Source organism: Camellia sinensis, chromosome 9, assembly GCF_055761805.1.
Source record: "Camellia sinensis isolate YWXY chromosome 9, ASM5576180v1, whole genome shotgun sequence".
Classification (NCBI taxonomy): Eukaryota; Viridiplantae; Streptophyta; class Magnoliopsida; order Ericales; family Theaceae; genus Camellia; species Camellia sinensis.
Genome location: NC_138969.1, coordinates 44,462,825 through 44,480,272, shown reverse-complemented (window position 1 = coordinate 44,480,272; position 17,448 = coordinate 44,462,825). Strand labels below are relative to the sequence as shown.

At 32.7% G+C, this 17,448-nt stretch overlaps 1 protein-coding gene across 1 annotated transcript; it reads right to left on the bottom strand.

Annotated features, from left to right (window-relative positions):
- Window positions 1-14,276: 14,276 nt before the first annotated feature.
- LOC114295653 (VQ motif-containing protein 4) lies at window positions 14,277-15,335 on the bottom strand. Its single transcript, XM_028239959.2, has one exon. It carries the CDS (start codon window positions 15,276-15,278, stop codon window positions 14,448-14,450), a length of 831 nt encoding a protein of 276 aa, XP_028095760.2. The 5' UTR covers window positions 15,279-15,335; the 3' UTR covers window positions 14,277-14,447.
- Between the last annotated feature and the right edge of the window lie 2,113 nt (window positions 15,336-17,448).

Genomic DNA, 17,448 nt, shown 5'->3' with positions numbered 1-17,448 from the left:
ACCTATATGTTTGCTCACAATAATGCTTCTAACTCCTTTTTCTTTTCCTCCCCAAGCCTAAGCCGAGAAAGAAGAAACGCTCTTCATTCCCTTGTTGGACCAGAATTTTCTTTAAGGCTTCTTCGCTTTTGTCGGTCGGCTCTTTGCCGACGTCATCCAGGACCTCCATGTCTTCGTCCTCAATCTCTACTATTTTTGCTTCTCGCACGTTGCAAGCAGATTTCATTGCTGCCATAGAGCAATTATTTTCCTACACTTGATCCCCTCTAACCTCCTTAATTCCATGCTCCGTTAGGAACCGCAACAGCTGCTGCAGTGTTGAGGGAACAGCCCTCACTACGTGCAACCATGGCCTTCCCAAGATAACATTGTAAGGGAAGAGGGTGTCAATTACTGTGAACTTTGTGCTTACCTTCTTGGTGCCTGCCTGCACCTCCAAATTTATTGCTCCTAGGGGCTATGTCGGCATTCCATTGAACTCGACCATTAGGTTGTTGGACTGTTCCGAATCATCTCGGTGAAGGCTGAGCTCCTTGTAACATCCGATATACATGATGTCACAAGAGCTGCCTTGGTCAATTAAAATGCGCTTACCTGACATTCTCCAATCTTGAGGGTTACTACCAGGGCATTGTTGTGTGGATGCTACACCATGTCTAGGTCTACTTCAATAAAAGATACCATTGGTCCCTGGTACTCATCTATCCTAGGCCTCTTTTGCTGGACCTTATACACATGTTATAAGCTCTTCACCCTCTGAGTCTCCCCATGTACCTTGCTCTCATTGACCCTCAAATGAATCACATTGATCACTCGAGATCTGTCTACTTGTGGTTATAGTGCTGGTGGAGGTGGTACTGTCGATGCCTGGGGCAACCATGCCTGTTCTTCCCTCGTTCTGGCCTCATCTACTAGTTTCCTTAAGTGACCTTGTCTGACCAGATCTTCCAAGTGTGCCTTTAGGGCTCTACAACCCGGCGTCAGGTGTCCATCTTTATTGTGGTATGCACAGTGCTTCCCTAGACTTCTCCCTATAAATTCGCCAAGGATCCTTTCCGGCACTCTGTAATACGGCTGGTTCTTGATCCTTTCTAGAACTTTATAAACTGGGATCCAGAACACAGTGGTGACTGCCTGTGCAGCCCTCAATCCTGTTTCTTGCCTGTTATATCCAGTATTACCTCGGCCTCGCTTCGGCGAGCCGTTTCTCTTCTCCTATTTCGACGCCTTTGTTCCCGGCATATCCTCTTCTGCTATGGCATATTTCTCAATCCTTGCCATGAGTTCTTCCATACTTTTTGGAAGAGTCTTTGCCAGGGATTTTCATAACATACAACCATCCTCCAAGCCATTTTTAAAAGGCACGACCGCCAACTCCTGGTTGCATCTTGGTATTTGATTGAACACCTCATAATACCTTTTGGCATTAGCCCTAAGGCTTTCATCATCGCCAATTTTCAAAGCCATCAGGGAGTCTACCCTCTACGGCTGCAGTTTGTTTATAACAAATCTGGCCACAAACATCTCGGTCAAGCCTTCCCAACTTTTCACAGTTCCTTTCAGCAACTTGTGAAACCAATCTGATGCGATTTCCCCGAAAGATGAGGGGAACACCTTGCAAAGAAACAGTTTGTTCCCATTATATAGTGCCATTGAATTTAAATATAATCTGACGTGAAATTCGGATCGGACTTACCGTCATATATTTGGAACCTCGGCATATGGAACCTTTTTGGGGCCTTAAACTTATCCAACTCTACTAAGAATGGCGTTCTTGGCTTGACTGGGGATGTGATCTCGGCATTCTGTCATTTCCTCTGGAGGTAGTCCCTCAAATCCTCCTTAGTCCGACCAGGAACTCGACTGTCAACAAATTTCAGCCTTTTTGGTGTGCTGCTCCCGATGTCGTTATGAGTCCTCTTGGACTTCTCTTCATTCATCGTATCAAAACAAAGTCCGTTCCCTTGAACATCCCGATGTTCCTTGGCATACGTTCCTTTGGTACGAGGTGTCCTCTAAGACTTTCCCCTCATTGACTCTACTCGCCCGGCTTCTCGTGAAGGTCGATGTGAGCGTTCTTTCACCCTGTCATGCTGAGGGACTGCTGGTATGGCATTCTACCCTCCTTTCTGGGCATCGTTCTTGGCCGCTGGAATCGGCGTGTCTTTTAATGGAAACGGTGGCTGCATGACGTTGTTCTGCATCATGAAGTTGACAACCGATTGTAGGTCTGCCAACTTGTTTTCCATTCCCTTCATCTCGTCGTCCCTCCTCAGGCATCTATCTTTCCATACCTGGAGGTCGCTTTCGTTGTAATACCCGCCTTGACATGCTTTCTTCGGTGCGTCTCCCTCTTGGCTGACGTCCTTTTCCTTGGGATTCTGATCCTGAGGTCCTTCATTACCGTTCTCCTCTTCCACATTAGGATCGGCGTGTTTGCCACTCCCACTAAGGATGTCGTCCCCGACCTTTTCTTTCTACCCGTTGTTGGCCATTTATTCTCCTTACGTTCCTACAGACGGCGCCAAATTATAAGTGTTGATTTTTTACCACACAACCAAACATGGAAACTCAGCAGGAGAGCACCAGCAAAATAGATTAAGCCCGAACAACCTATCACAGAAAGATGAGAATCCGGCGGTGGTTCATCCACCCGGGGGCACTCTGACGGTCAAGTCAGTAATTATCTCTCAAAAATAACCAATTGTGCTTAACTCATAAGAAAGAACTTACTACTTCCGATATATCAAACATAAAAACATACCTTAGACCCATGAGGGTGCCTCACTTTTATAATAGTCAGTGTCCAACTTCCCCTAGAAGTCTTACTCTTGTGGATTCAAGCTCAATGCTTATCTTAGACTCTCAGCTAGATAGAGATAAACTCCCTAAGAGCTTTATCTTTATCTAGACTAACATCCTTCCTGTTCTTGGACTCTCGTCCCTTATCTGCTCATCTCGGATTCTGATATCTTCGCAGATAACCTCGGCCTAGCTGAGATCACCTTGGCGTCAGAACCAAGCCACGTGGCACCTTGGCTGACACTCCAGCGTCACCTTGGCCACGTGTTGTCCCTCTCAAAATATGTCTCTACAAATAAAATTCACACAGAATATCTCTAGACATAGCTTAGTTCTCACAGTTGTACCCATTTTGGCCTTCGGCATGTCTTGGTGTTTCATGAGTGCTTTAGAGAATTTAGTCTTATTAATTCTCATAGAAGCGGCGCCTTCACACTCATATAGGTGATCCTTATTTCGAGTCTCTTAAATACTCCCCTTGAAAGATACCCTTCTAGGTTTTTCAAGATATAAGTGATCGTTAAAAGTATAACTTACCCTAAGTCCCCTGCATACAACACATGTTACAGATAACACTCTCATCATAGGAATGGATAGGAGATAGACTCCCTTAGTGATTTCTGGTGAGTCATCCATAATACAGTTGTCCCTTTGAACATAGATCTTGGGATATCTAGTCAGTTAGGTTGGATTGCCATTATGGCGACCCAAAATTAATAGGCTTTATTCATATTCTCCTCAATGAACTTTCTCTCATTTGCTTTCTAGTCAAACCTTTTGTTTACGGCCGCTATTTTTCGTTCGACCTTCTTAGTCATATATCATTGAGTAGTTAGTGGATCCACTATATTGTTCTCATACAATACTCATATCTGAGAGCTAATGTCATATGGTATTAAGTTGTTAAATTTGTCGAGACTTACCATTACTTTATGTCACTTCCATTTTTCAAATCAAATAATAAACATATAGGTGTTCCTTAAGAGTTAAGAAGCCATTTTTGCTTCTACTCCAACTTTGTCCTATAAAAAGAATTGAGATTCTTTGTGGACCTGTCATCAGAACCGTTACTTTGGTAAAATCCTTCAAGCACTCCCATATTTTAAGTACTCTAAGAAAAATTAATTTTCTTATTAAGATATTACCACACGAAAATATCAATACGCCCCCACAATTATGATATAAATCAGAATATAACATTGGTGTGCTTGAATAACAAAATTTCTAAATCAAATTTATGAAATATAAAACCCTGAATAATTATGACTACACAAGTCAGAATTAATGCTTAGATAAAATCATATTTGAATAAAGATTTTGCTTAAGAACCAAATAATTCAAAAAAAATTATTTGATTGTATAAATTCTTACAATGCAAACAAAGAGAAATACTTGTACCTCGAAATTAAGATTTAAACTCTTAATTTTGATATATATATATTTTTTGTTCGAGTTTCTGTGGGTAACTTATCATGAATCATGATTAGCAGACAATTTTACTTCTCTCCTCCACATTTGTAATAATACATAAATTAGTACAAACAACATGACTTATTTACGAATAAGTGTCATTGTCACAAAAATATTTGTGACAAAAGAAAATTAAATTATCTCTTATAATTCATTAGTATAATGGTTCATGGTTAAACAAATTCTACTACACAAGTAAAATAATGATTGATGGCGATTTATGTCACAAAACTCAAAGTTACTTTAAAATAACTTTCAATTGACTATTAACGAAATAATAATCAACATAAAAGATTCTTCAATCTACTTCCAATTAAATGGAACGACACCACTATTTAAATCATCATGTTTAAGGTGGTGTTTGGAAGAGTTTTTGAATTATGATTTGAAAATAGAGTTGTATTGAGCTTGTGAGTTTTGGAATTATAATTTGAGAGTGGAAAATTTGTTTGGTTAGGAGTTTTAAATTTTTGATGTGACATATGAAATTTGATACAAAAAATTACAACTCATAACCAAACACAAAACTCAAAATTCTATTCAAAACTCATAAAAAATATTAAAAAATTCCAATTTGTTTTTTTATTTAAAACATAAAAAATAATAGGTGCCAATTGTAAATATATATATATATATATAGAGAGAGAGAGAGAGAGAGAGAGAGAGCACTGTTCTAATCAACTGGCCGAACATCCGGGAGGACAACCAATTAGTCCAAATTTTCCTGCCTTGGAAAGAGTTTTCAAAAGTGGGTGTGGAATTAATTTTTGAAAACTCTAAACAAACAAGACACTCAAAACAAGGAATGGAAATTGTTTGGAGAAACTAACCAAACACAGGTGTTAATGATTGTTTTGATATTACAAGAATATTACTACCACAATCAAATTACACATATAATATTCCAAAAGAGATCCATTGGTATGTCATCATCATAATCAAAAATTAATTAAAAATTTCACAAACTTTTAAACAAAATTTTATTTAAATCCCAAACATAGCATTAGAAATAAATCAGTCAAAATATAACACATATCACACTTTTTTTTTCCATGAAAGATTTCATGACAACATATGACATCATAAAACTCATTCCAAATTAAATTTTTTTTTAAAAAAAATATCTCAAATTAATACGCTCATTTACAGAGTCAATATATCAATTTATCATTCCCAATCTATATTATATATTAAGCAAAAGGGGGTTTTTAACCCCCAAGGCCTGTGGAAGTTCCAATATGCCAATCCTAATTTTCTAATTTTTTGTTTTTAAAAAAAAAAATTAACCTCAGCATTTATTAACTTCTTTAAACCCACAAGACTTTTTGACTTCTCTCATAATTACTGCAGTATCTTTTTCAAAACAAATAATTTGTATATTAAAAAAAATTTAAAACAAATATAAATATAAATATCTATATCTATATCTTTCTATTAATTTATATCCATCTCTAACCCACAAATTTTGTAAGAATTCTAATATCTGAACCTTAATTTCCAATATTTGAACCTTATAACATAAAAATGTCCAAATTTGAAATTTTCAAAAGTTACGAACAGAAGAGTTGCATCTATTCTTATAAAAGTTCCGTCACTCAAAACAATGCCTACCATGTATAAGGCAATCACTACAAATATTTATAATTATAATTTCATATATCTGCAAGTCGTATCAAATTAATTATGGAAAAACAACCAATACTAGATGATAACATGCATGATTTATACAACAGATTCAGAAAAAAAAAAAACAAAACAAAACAAAACAAAACAAACAAACAAACTTTATGTTGAACTTTGTAAATACGAAATTTCCGGTCCTATAAATTTAACCATAAAAAACTAAAATTTGTAAACCCATATTCTGATACACAAATTCAAATCAATCCTTAAGGTTCACCACAAATATATTAGAGATGGTTCTTCCAATTACAACTATGGGATAAATACTTACAAAAAAAGTATGCATAGCGTGACTTTCATTTTTTTTTTTTTTTTGGATAAGTAAGTCATATTATAACCAAAAAAGAAAAATATACAATGAAGTTCAACCCACAGCTTTTGATGGGAGTACAAAAATAAACAAAATAAACTACTCCATCAAAAAACAAACTGAGCTTATAGAAAACAAGCACAACATTCCCAACAAAACAAGGATTCAGAATTTCCTTCTAGCATTCTTCAGGTCATGAAGTTTCGCTTTAAGTTTTCTTCTGTTATCCTCTTTTGAAGTCTCCCCATAACTAGGATCACTTGCAGATGGACTCCCTCTATTTCTCAACTCTTGACTTGAATCTCCATTTCCTAACTCGTCCATATCACACGATTCAAGGACATCAAAGGCATTAGATGTTGAGGGGATAGAAGACTGCGTCTCTCTCTCTTTGTTGATCAATGGCGTTGAACCTTGCTCACCATCTCTCCCCTTTTTCTTCACCACTTCCCATTTAGTCGAATTTGTGTTTTAGTGTCCTTGACTCTCCACTCATGTTTGAAGGAAGGAGGGTTCAAAGACTTTGGCTTTTGAGGACACAAATTAGTGGTATGGCCAAAAGTCTTACAACCATCACACCTTTGGGGCTTCCATGGTACCTCAACTTGAATCTCATATAGGTCACCATAACCAAGATTTATTTTGAAAGACTTAGGGATCTCTTTATTTGCTAGCACTTCAATACAAATTCTCGCAAACGTAAGTCTGCTTTTCTTGAAAGTTGGCTCATCCAAATAAAGAGGAGTTCCCAAGATGCTAGCTATGTAACCCAAACCCTCTTCACTCCAAAGTTCCAAAAGAACATTGTACAACTTCACCCACAATTGTGGTTGTAGAAAATAATATATGCATGAGAATCAAAACCAAAACTGTTCGAGTTTTGGTGTAATTAAGATCAAGATAATTTGAGATTCGACACCGCAGACAAATAATAAGAAATAAAATGAATTTATTCAGACAGAAATTGAACAAATAAGATTTTTCAAAAAGCATAAATAATTTCTATCTTAAACAGTCTCTCATAACAAAGTAATATAAATGTTTTACAGAAACAGCAACTCCAACTGAAACAACTTCTGTTAAATACACACAGCACACAGTAGATTAATCATATACACAATGACAGTTCTATAAATAAACAAATCAGACTTAACACAAACACATAAAAAATCTGTTGTGTAGTTAAGGCAGAGTTCAAATTCTTTATAAAGAATTACATTGAACCAAAAAATTGCACAAATATAATCTAATAAAATTACACTGAGGTAATCGCCGTCAATATTATAAATTGCCTATTGTGATGGTATGTAGCATTTCACATTTGGTGGTGAATGAAATCACAAACTGATTATATCAAATAGATTTAAAAACTTACAGTACACAACAAATTAATTGAATTATAAAATAATTTTTAAAAAAAATCAAACCAGAAAATATATTTTGTATAAAAAACAAGATTTTAACCAAACAACTTGAAATCTGTAAAAATATAGTACTCGAATTTGTCTTAAGATTGTAGGAAAAAACTCCTTATGTGTAAAAAGATTGTATAAATCTGGAATCGATAACAATTTGATTGATACTTGTGTTGGACACAATTTCCTTAAGACAAATTCGTCCCCCCGCTAATGGTGCTTACGAGTTTTTATTGGACATTTGTCTCCTAAGACACAACGATCAAATCTTGCAAAAGCAACACTACCACGGCAAGTCTGGCAAATCTTACTGTGTAAAATTCTCTTACAAAAAAGACATGCAAAAGAAAAGAAACACAAGATGAATTTAATTTTAAAATGGATGCGATGGGGGCGTGTTTATATAGATGAATTGGTGGCTCTTTAAATGGTCATGGTGACTTTTCAAAAGAGATATATTTTTTTCCATGAAAAGGTGCAACCAGAAAAGATATGATTATTCTTTCAAAAGAATTCGAATTCTGAATCGAATCATGTTCAATTTTGACCCAAAAAAATTAACAAATTTAGTTAAATAAAATCAAATTTTACATTAAATATATATTGTCTTAAAACCATTCTCAAATGGTCCATTTTGGAGTCAATTTTTCATTCAACTATTAATGGTTTCCAAACCATTTTTCCAACCGTAAATGTTGCCATGCCAAATCTTTACACCTTCGTTAAAATCTCACTTTCATTCTTTCATTTTGAATTGTAATAGTCAATTCCTTATAATTTAAATTAAGTTGTAATGTCACCCTTTCATTCGTTTCCCGTTAACAATATTGACAAAAATTGTCATTTGAAACAAATGTAATATATTTCTTGTTTCATAAGTATCCTTATATTTTTATCAAAATTTACTTTTAATTTCCATTAACCTTATTAATAATAGATGAATAAAATGGTAAAAATAATTTGACTTAAATATAAGGGCAAATTACATATACACCCCTCGAGGTTTGACTAAATTACAGATACCCCTGAGGTTTCGGAAATTACATCCCGCCCCCTGAGATTTGTATTTTCATAACAATTTACCCCCTGAGGTTTATATTTCATAACAAATTACCCCCTAATTTCTTATGCAAATATAGCATTCAGGGGGGAATTCGTAATTTCTCAAACCTCAGGGGTATTTATAATTTAGTCAAACCTCGAGGGGTGTATATGTAATTTGCCCTAAATATAAGGAGTCAACCGTTTAGAAATGAAATAAAGAGATCAGAGTAATTTTAATAAAAATATATTATAAAATTAATTAATTTTTTTTTTCATTACTCAATGTTCATTGTAATTTATCCATAATCAATACTTAAAAAAATTCCTGAGGAGTCATGGATGGGTAATAAACATTTTTAAGTCCAATCTATTGGTCAAAGTTGTCATGCTAGAAGATATTTTATTCTAGTTTTCATTAATAAATTATCAGTATATACTTTTGATGGAACAATCTAGGGTTGCTAGTAGTCAAAAAGATGGATTGATGACTGAGCCAAGTGATGGGGATTTAGCAAAGACTGCACATGCAAGTTTTGAAGTTGCGATTAGTGATCCACCAACCATAAGGTTCAAAGTCTACACAAATCATACCCACAAAAACCAACAACCAAGCAAACAGAACAAGACAAGTAAACAAAACACAAAATGACACCCCCCACCTCCCATGTTTTCTCGGCTCTCTCTCTCTCTCTCTCTCTCTCTTTTTCTTTTCTTTCATCATCACAAGTCCCACCTCCCTTCCACCCTCACTTTCTCATTAGGTTGTGGTCTCTTTTGGGTCAAAAAAAGACTCGAGTGTTTTATGGAGCAGAAAAGAACTACCGTTCATTAATTTCTTTACAACAATTTAAAGTTGCACTAAAGGACCCAACAAACTCTCTTTGGTTATTGTATTAATTTTCCTCATTTTTGCTATTCATGTTTTCCAAAAAAAAATAGAAATTAAAAAAAAAATCCAAAAACCCAATCATTATACCGTTTTTCCCTTTTTGTTCGAAATCAAAGTTTAAAAAAAATTTAAAAAAATTAAACATGTCTTCAGATTTTTTTTTTTTTTTTTCAGAAGTAGATTATCAAATAAAATTTTCTTGACAATTTCTATATTTCAAGAAAAAAAAAAATTTTTTTTTTTTTTTGAAAGAGGGACATTGCTTTCACTCTCATCTCACAAGAAAATTAAGCCTCCGTTTGGCAAGGGCTTTTTCAGGCTTTTTTGGCTATTTTAGCCACAAAAAACAAAATAGGCTATTTTAGCCATAACAAACAAAACATCACATCCAACCTATAATCATTACATTTTTCTCTCACAAAAAAAGTCAAAAAAGCCAAAAAGCCAAAAAGCCCTTCCCAAACCAAGCTTTTTAGCCCAGGCTAAAATAGCCAAAAAAGCCAAAAAGCCAAAAAGCCAACCCACTTCCCAAACGGAAGTGGGGTTCACTGTATGTATGGGCTGTAACTAAAAGATTTCATGTGGCTGAAACTGTTCCAATTTGGTCAAGTCTCCTAATTATTGCATGAGATTAAAAGCACTTCCATGGGTGGCCCATGATGTTGAGCATCATATACTTTGGAGTTGTTTGGAGTGTGTTAAATAAGTGTATTTTTTATTTTTTATATTAAAAAATTGAGGAAAAAATTATGGATGTTTGGGTTAATTTTTTGACTTTTTATAAAAAAATATGTATTAAAAAATTATAAAAATTAGTTTGTAGAGAAAAATTAAGATTGAGAATTGTGTAACTATAATTGTTGAATTTTGATGAATAATATTAACCTTTTAACTTTTTAAATAATTTTTTAATTTTTTGATTTTTTCTTATCTCTCCAAACTTAACCTTTGTTTAAATATTTTATGATGAGTACATCAATTAACATAATATATTTTTTTGTACTTATTATTTATCTTCTGTTAAATGTAGACCCGAGAAATTATTTTGTACATAGTTCGAGCTACTGATATTCGGCGATGTCAAATTTGAATTATATCTTGAATAATGCTTGGGATTCCCTTTTGGGGGTCACCCCCTCACCCCCTTGCCACGTGGCAGGAGGTGATTGGTGGAGCAGGAAAAAAAAGAAAAAGAAAAAGAAAAGGTAACCAATGAGAGAGAGAGGGGGTCAAAGGGGTGGGGAAAAGGGGATGAATCATTACTCTTATATCTTTTACTACATAACAAACTGTAAGTGAAAAAGAAACATCACATCAATTACATCAAATGCCTGCAACATGAAATACTTTCTATGGTTAGTTTGGGAAGAAAGATTGGGTTGGGTTTAGAGTTATTTTAGTAAAAAAAAATAATAATAATAATAATAATAATAATTTTTTTAATTTAATAAGATAAAAAATTCACATTTAATTCATAATCATTATATTTTTTTTCATAAAAAGTCAAAAAAATTAAAAAATCATTTCTAAACGAGACTTTTTAACTCCAGATTAAAATAGTCAAAAACTCAAAAAGCCAATCTACTTCCCAAACCAATGAAGGAAACTATAATGTTGTGTTTGGTTGGGAGATTTGGAGAGGGATTTGGAAAGGAAAAGGGAAAAAGTGTGTGAAACTAGGTGAAATGTAGGTGTATTTTATTTACATTTCACCTAATTTTTCCCTTTCTTTTTCCAAATCCCTCCTCAAATCCCTTAACCAAACACAGATATTCTCGGAATACCATGTATATGTACCCTTTAATCAATTATTATTTGTTATGTGTTTTCATACCTCTCAATCACCTAACACAATATTCTACATACTCACATTTTTCACTAATTATATTATTACAGAATATTATAATAATATAAAATATCACATATTTATATTTCAAAATTATGGAACAATTGCCTGTATGTGGACAGGCTCATGACTTCAATTACGTTGCATAACTATGCAACCTACAACAATTTCCGCCCAAAAAATTGTATACAACTTGCCAATCTTCAAATTTTAAACCTTAAAACTAGTACACAAGGTCCTCATGTATCGAATTTTATTTATTTATTTATTTATTTTCAAAATGAATCTTGAAAATTGAGCTATCACAAATTCACAAGGTGTATGAAGATGGGTAACCAACATTTGTGGCATATTTGGTAAGAAAAAGTCTAAATATACATAATTAAATATTAAAAAAAAAAAACAAAAAACAAAAAATATAAATGAGGCCCACTAGAATGATGTAATTTGTTTTAACTTCATTCTCGTGTTTTCTTATCATTTTTATCCACCAAAAGAATAAAATAAAAAAAGATGTCTTATTGTATTGATATGTACGTTCTTAATATTTTTTAATTTAATTGTAAAAAGATCTTATTTTCTATGGTAAAGTAGATTAGAAATATCTCCATCAAAGTTAAATAAAAGATGGTAGTGCTCTAAAAATTGTGGCACATCCTTCATACAGAATAATATGTGGTGATACAAAATGAATGATAAAAAAATCATTTGAGTGCATACAACACAATCACATAAGCGACTTTTGGGATGTGAATTTGGGACTAATTTTAGTTAATAAAGATAAAAAATATATATATATTTTAATTAATAAAATAAAATATTACATTTAAATTATAATTATTTTATTTTATTTATTATTAAATTAACTTTTAAAAAAAGTCAATCATTATATCAAACACAATTTTTTCAGTCAAATTAAAATAATTAAATAACCAAAATCAAACTAAAAAAATCCATCTTAAACAAAAACATTAGTATGTATACCTCTCCCCCTCTCTTTGGCATATTTTAGCCTTTTTTGGGGAAGTTAGTTGACTTTTTAATTTTTTGATTTTTTTTTATTTTAACGTGAGTTAAAAAATTTAATTTGAGAAAGATTTTTGAACTTTTTAATTTTTTTAATTTTTTTATGAGAGAAAAATGTAATGATTATGAATTAAATATGATATTTTATTTTTTGTGACTAAAATAATCTATTTTATCTTTTGTGATTATTTTAGTCAAAAATCAACTTGCCAAACAACACCTAAAAAATTGAGACAGACAACAAAAAGGGTCAAGATTCCTTGCCCATTCTTCTACTCTTTCATTGACAGCTAAGCGCCATTTGCCCCACCATTGATTAACCCCTTCTTTTCCCACCCTATATTCATCTCCACTTCTTCTAACCCCAAAATATATATTTATATACCCACATATTTTAAATAGATATATATATTTTAAATAGAATATATCTCATTCATCCATCAATTCACTTCAAAGAAAGAGGGAGTGTGGGGAGAAAAAGTATGAATTTTCCACTACTTTAAAGTCTTGCAACTCATAATTGAATTATTGAATGCAAAATACTAAGGGACGTTTTGGTAATGCGGTAAAAATTAATTTTTTAATTTTTTAAAGTTTCATCACCTTTTCATTTTTTATATTTAAAAAAATCAAAAAAAATTATCAAAAAATAAAATCAAAAAATTAATTTTTTACCATCTTTTTAAAACACTACTAAATGAGCGTTTGGGAAATAATTTTTTTTGTAAATTTTTTTAGTTATAGAATATTATTGGAGAAAAAAAAAATTTATGTTCGAAAAAATAGTTAAATTTTTTTATAGTTAAATATAATATTTGTGAAATAAAAAGCGAAATGATTATGAAATTTGATGTGTTATTTTGTTTGGATTGATTTTTTTTAATTTTGTAGCTAATTTGCCTTTAAATGGAAAAAAAAAAAAAACCAAAAACCAAACTTCCCAAACAGCACCTAAGTCTACATAAACTAATCATGTATAAATCCCAAGTCGATTACGCGATAACACTGAGGATAAGATTTAATTTTGAGTTTGATTTATTTTAAGAGGTCATTAGAAGTTTGTCTAATAACTAAGAAGGAGGGAGCATGTGTAGTAGACAGAAAAAGTGTGAATTTTCCACAACTTTGAAGTCTTGCAACTCATAATTGAATAATTGAATGCAAAATGCTAAGTACACAAACTATTCCTGTATAAATTTGAGGTTGATTGTGCCTTAAATACGTGAGAATAAGATAAGTATTTAAAAAAAAAATTAAAAGGTTAATATAAATTATCATATTTTTTTATTTTTCTACACAATTTTTTTTTATAAAAAAATAAAAAAAACTACCATGTTCTCAGACGAGACCCTTGAAGAGGTCATTATTAGTTTGTCTAGGTCCTTAACAAATTAGAAATTTATCTGACTGTTTAACTTCAAGTCCTGAATTAATCCAGATGCTGACCAACATCTAGTTAGTTAAAAACAAAAAAAAAAAAACACTAATCATATATAAAAAGTCTGTCCGATTCTATAATTGAATTTTGTATTCATAGAAGAATTGTAATTCAATTAAACATTTTCAATTCTCAAATTTTTTTTATTGGTTTAATGTAATCTTAATCAATAAATTATGTCAGAATTTTAAAAAACATAAATTTCGAAAAATAATTTAATAATTAAGAATGTATCGAAACAATTGAACTAAAAGGTCCAAAAAATAGTTGAAAAAAAATGATAATTAAAAAATAAAAATAATTAAGAGATACAATTAAAGACAAATGAAAGAAACAGAGATCAACTTATAGAATTGAAGCAAAGATTGTCTTCCTTTTTTCCCTTTCTTTTTTCTCTCTCTCAATTGTCCATTACAAATATATATAACAACATTAGCCTCATTAATTCCAAATTATACATATATATAGAAAAACATATTATAAAAAAGAAGAAAAAAAACCTTAGATTAATAAAAAAAACTCTCTCAAGAAGAACCTGAAACTCTGGGCGAGGTGACCGGAAACAGAGGCAACAGTCGGGGCTCCGAATCTCTCGGAGTACTCGCCGGAGACGGGTGCAAATAGAACCCCCTTTTGGCGATCGCTTGCTTCTCAGCCTCCATATTCAAGTTCGGGGATCTGTTAAACGGGTCGGGTATGAGGGGAGTGACCGGGCTGAGAACCAGGGACGGAAAATCAAGAATACTCGGAGACAAAATCTCGGGTTTCCGGGGCGAGAACTCGGATCCGTGGACGAATCCGGGAACCAAAGGGCTGATCTTGAAGTTCTTGAGACTGTTCCTCCGCTCGTATAGCTTGGAAGAGGGTTGTTTCTTGGGTCCGGTTTTGATGGGTGGGATCGGGTTCTTTGGCGGGTCGGATTTATTGGCGGCGGCGAGCTTGGCGGTTTCGGAGGATCCGGTAAGCATTTGGACTACTTGTTTGAAGGAGGAAGTGTCTGCTTGGACGAAGGTTGTTGGGTATGGGTTGTTGGGTTCGGATCTGGTAATGGGTGGTTTGGGTGGGGTGGGTGTTGGTGGTGGTGGTAGTGATGGTGGGTGGTGGTGGTGGAGTCCATTGCTGCTGCTGTTGCTGCTACTGCTGCTTGTGGTGTTGGTGCTATGGCTGTTTGGAGATCTAATCAGAGATGGGTTTTGATTTTCTTGGAATTTTAGTGAGGTTTCCATTGATGGGCCTGATTTGAGAGAGAGAGGAGGAGAAGAAGAAGAAGAGAGAGAGAGAGAGAGAGAGAGAGGTTTGAATGAAGAACAAGGTTTGATGAGAGAGATTAGACGAGAAGAGAGACCGTTTGGCATTTAGCAACTCCTTTGTTACGTTCTTTGGTTTGGTAAAGAAATGTATATGTTGGAGGGGAAATTCTAAGGTGTATGTATCATCTGTTTTTTATTTTTGCAACTTGAAAAAATAGTGTTTTTTTGAAGGCATCATTGTAATTTTTATACAAGGTATGTATCATATGTTTTTTTTTTTTTTTTTGCAACTTGAAAAAATGGTGTGTTTTTTTGGAGGCATCATTGTAATTTTTATACCTAAGTATTATTGTCAGATTTTTTTTAACTCAAAGGAAATCATTCACCAACAAAATAAGTGGAGAATGCATCAATCTCAAAACAAAAGGTAGAGTCACAAGCAGAATCCAATACGATTTAGACCATCTCCAACGGTTCATCAAACTTGGTATCAAATTCAAAATTTGATGAAAAAGTCACTTTTTTGAGCTCCAACGGTTTCACCAAATCGATATCAAATCGAGAATTCAGCAAATCTTTTACCAAAATGAGAACAGGCGAAGCATTTTACCAAATTACTGTTCCTAACCGTTGGGAGAGACTAACCGGTCAACCAGTCGGTTGCCCGGCCGGTTGACCAACCGGTCGACCGCCTAAAGGTTCAAACGGTTCGAAGAAAAGGTTCAAACAGTAAAAAAAAAAAAAAAAATTTTGCCTAACCGGTCGACCAACCGGTTAACCAGCCGGTCGACCACTAAAAGGTTCAAAAAGTTCAAAAAAAAAAATTTGGCTTAACCGGTCGACCAATCGGTTGTCCCCGGCACAAATTTGATGAAAGTGCACCATTGGAGCGAGTGGTATCAAATTTGGTAAAATTGGTCATTTTTTACTCAAATTTGGTGAAAAATCTGATTCACCGTTGGAGATGCTCTTACTCGACTAATTTTTGGTTTTCGTTTTTTTTTATTTTTAGTGAATATTTTAAAAAATTTAAATATTTTTTTTTATTTTTTTAGATGTATCTTATTTAGATATATCTAAAAAGTAAAAAATATTTTAAAAAATTAATAAATATATAAAAATATAAAAAATGTACTAAATTTTTGTATTTTTTATATTTTTGGTATTTAGTAAATTTTTAAAAAAAAAAATTTACAATTTTTTTACTTTTTAAGTGTATTTATGTTAAGTGTGTCTAAAAAATAAAAAAATTATTCAAAATATTAAAAAAATTCAATAAAATTAAAAAAATACGAAAAATAATCTGAAAAATATTTTTTTAAAAATAAAAACAAACAAGCTCATTGTGTCCCAGAAATCAAACCATGCTCACCACAAACTCGTGGTCCACATTCATATTTGATTATGACTTTTGTGTTAATGAAAAAATTTTACTGTGTTATTCCTTGTAACAATATTAATTATAATAGAATTTTAGTTATGATTTAAGAATTTTTTAATTATATAATTTATTTGATATTTAGAAGTAGTTTGGGATAATCTAAATAAGGATATTTTTTAACTTTTTATGAAATATGGGTTGCATATGGGTTGGGTAGGAGTGGGCGCGGGTTGGTTGCGGCCACGGAACCTCCAATCCGTCATCCGTCCGCCGGATTGGCGGATTGGAAAAAATCCATCCACTTTCGTCCGCCAATCCGGCGGATGTGGATTGAGCAAATTGGCGGTTTGGCGAATGGATACAAATTGGTTTGGCGGTTTGAAATTTTATAAATTTTCAACATAGTTCAACTTGTGCACTTCCTCAAAAAAAAAAAAAAAGTATTACAGTTAATAACTTAAAAAAGTATTACAATTATTGCATGCCTCATCCAAAGAAAGAAAGTTTGAAATTTTAGAATATTACAATCACAGCATGCCTCATCCACATAAAGTTTTACAGTCTGTAGTTCTTAAAATATAAAAACAATTCAAACCACCAAAGCCATGAACAGAGCAATAGTAGAGATTGTATGTCTATGTATTGTTACATTTATATATATTTTTGAAAACAAAAACCAACCAGCATATATCATATTTTCTATTTATTACTTTAGAGTTAGATTTAGAAACCAAAAAATATAGATAAATAATACGTTCATTTTTTTCAATTCAAAAAAAAATATTCAAGTTGAAAACTTTTTTTCAACAGAATATTTGAATTCTTTTTCAATTGAAAACACAAACAAAATATTTAAACAAATTGAAAACACAAAATCTTATAAATTACTAAGTG

Bases quoted from the DNA above. Each gene is read 5' to 3' on its own strand.
- LOC114295653 (XM_028239959.2), bottom strand. From the start codon at position 15,278: ATGCCAAACGGTCTCTCTTCTCGTCTAATCTCTCTCATCAAACCTTGT.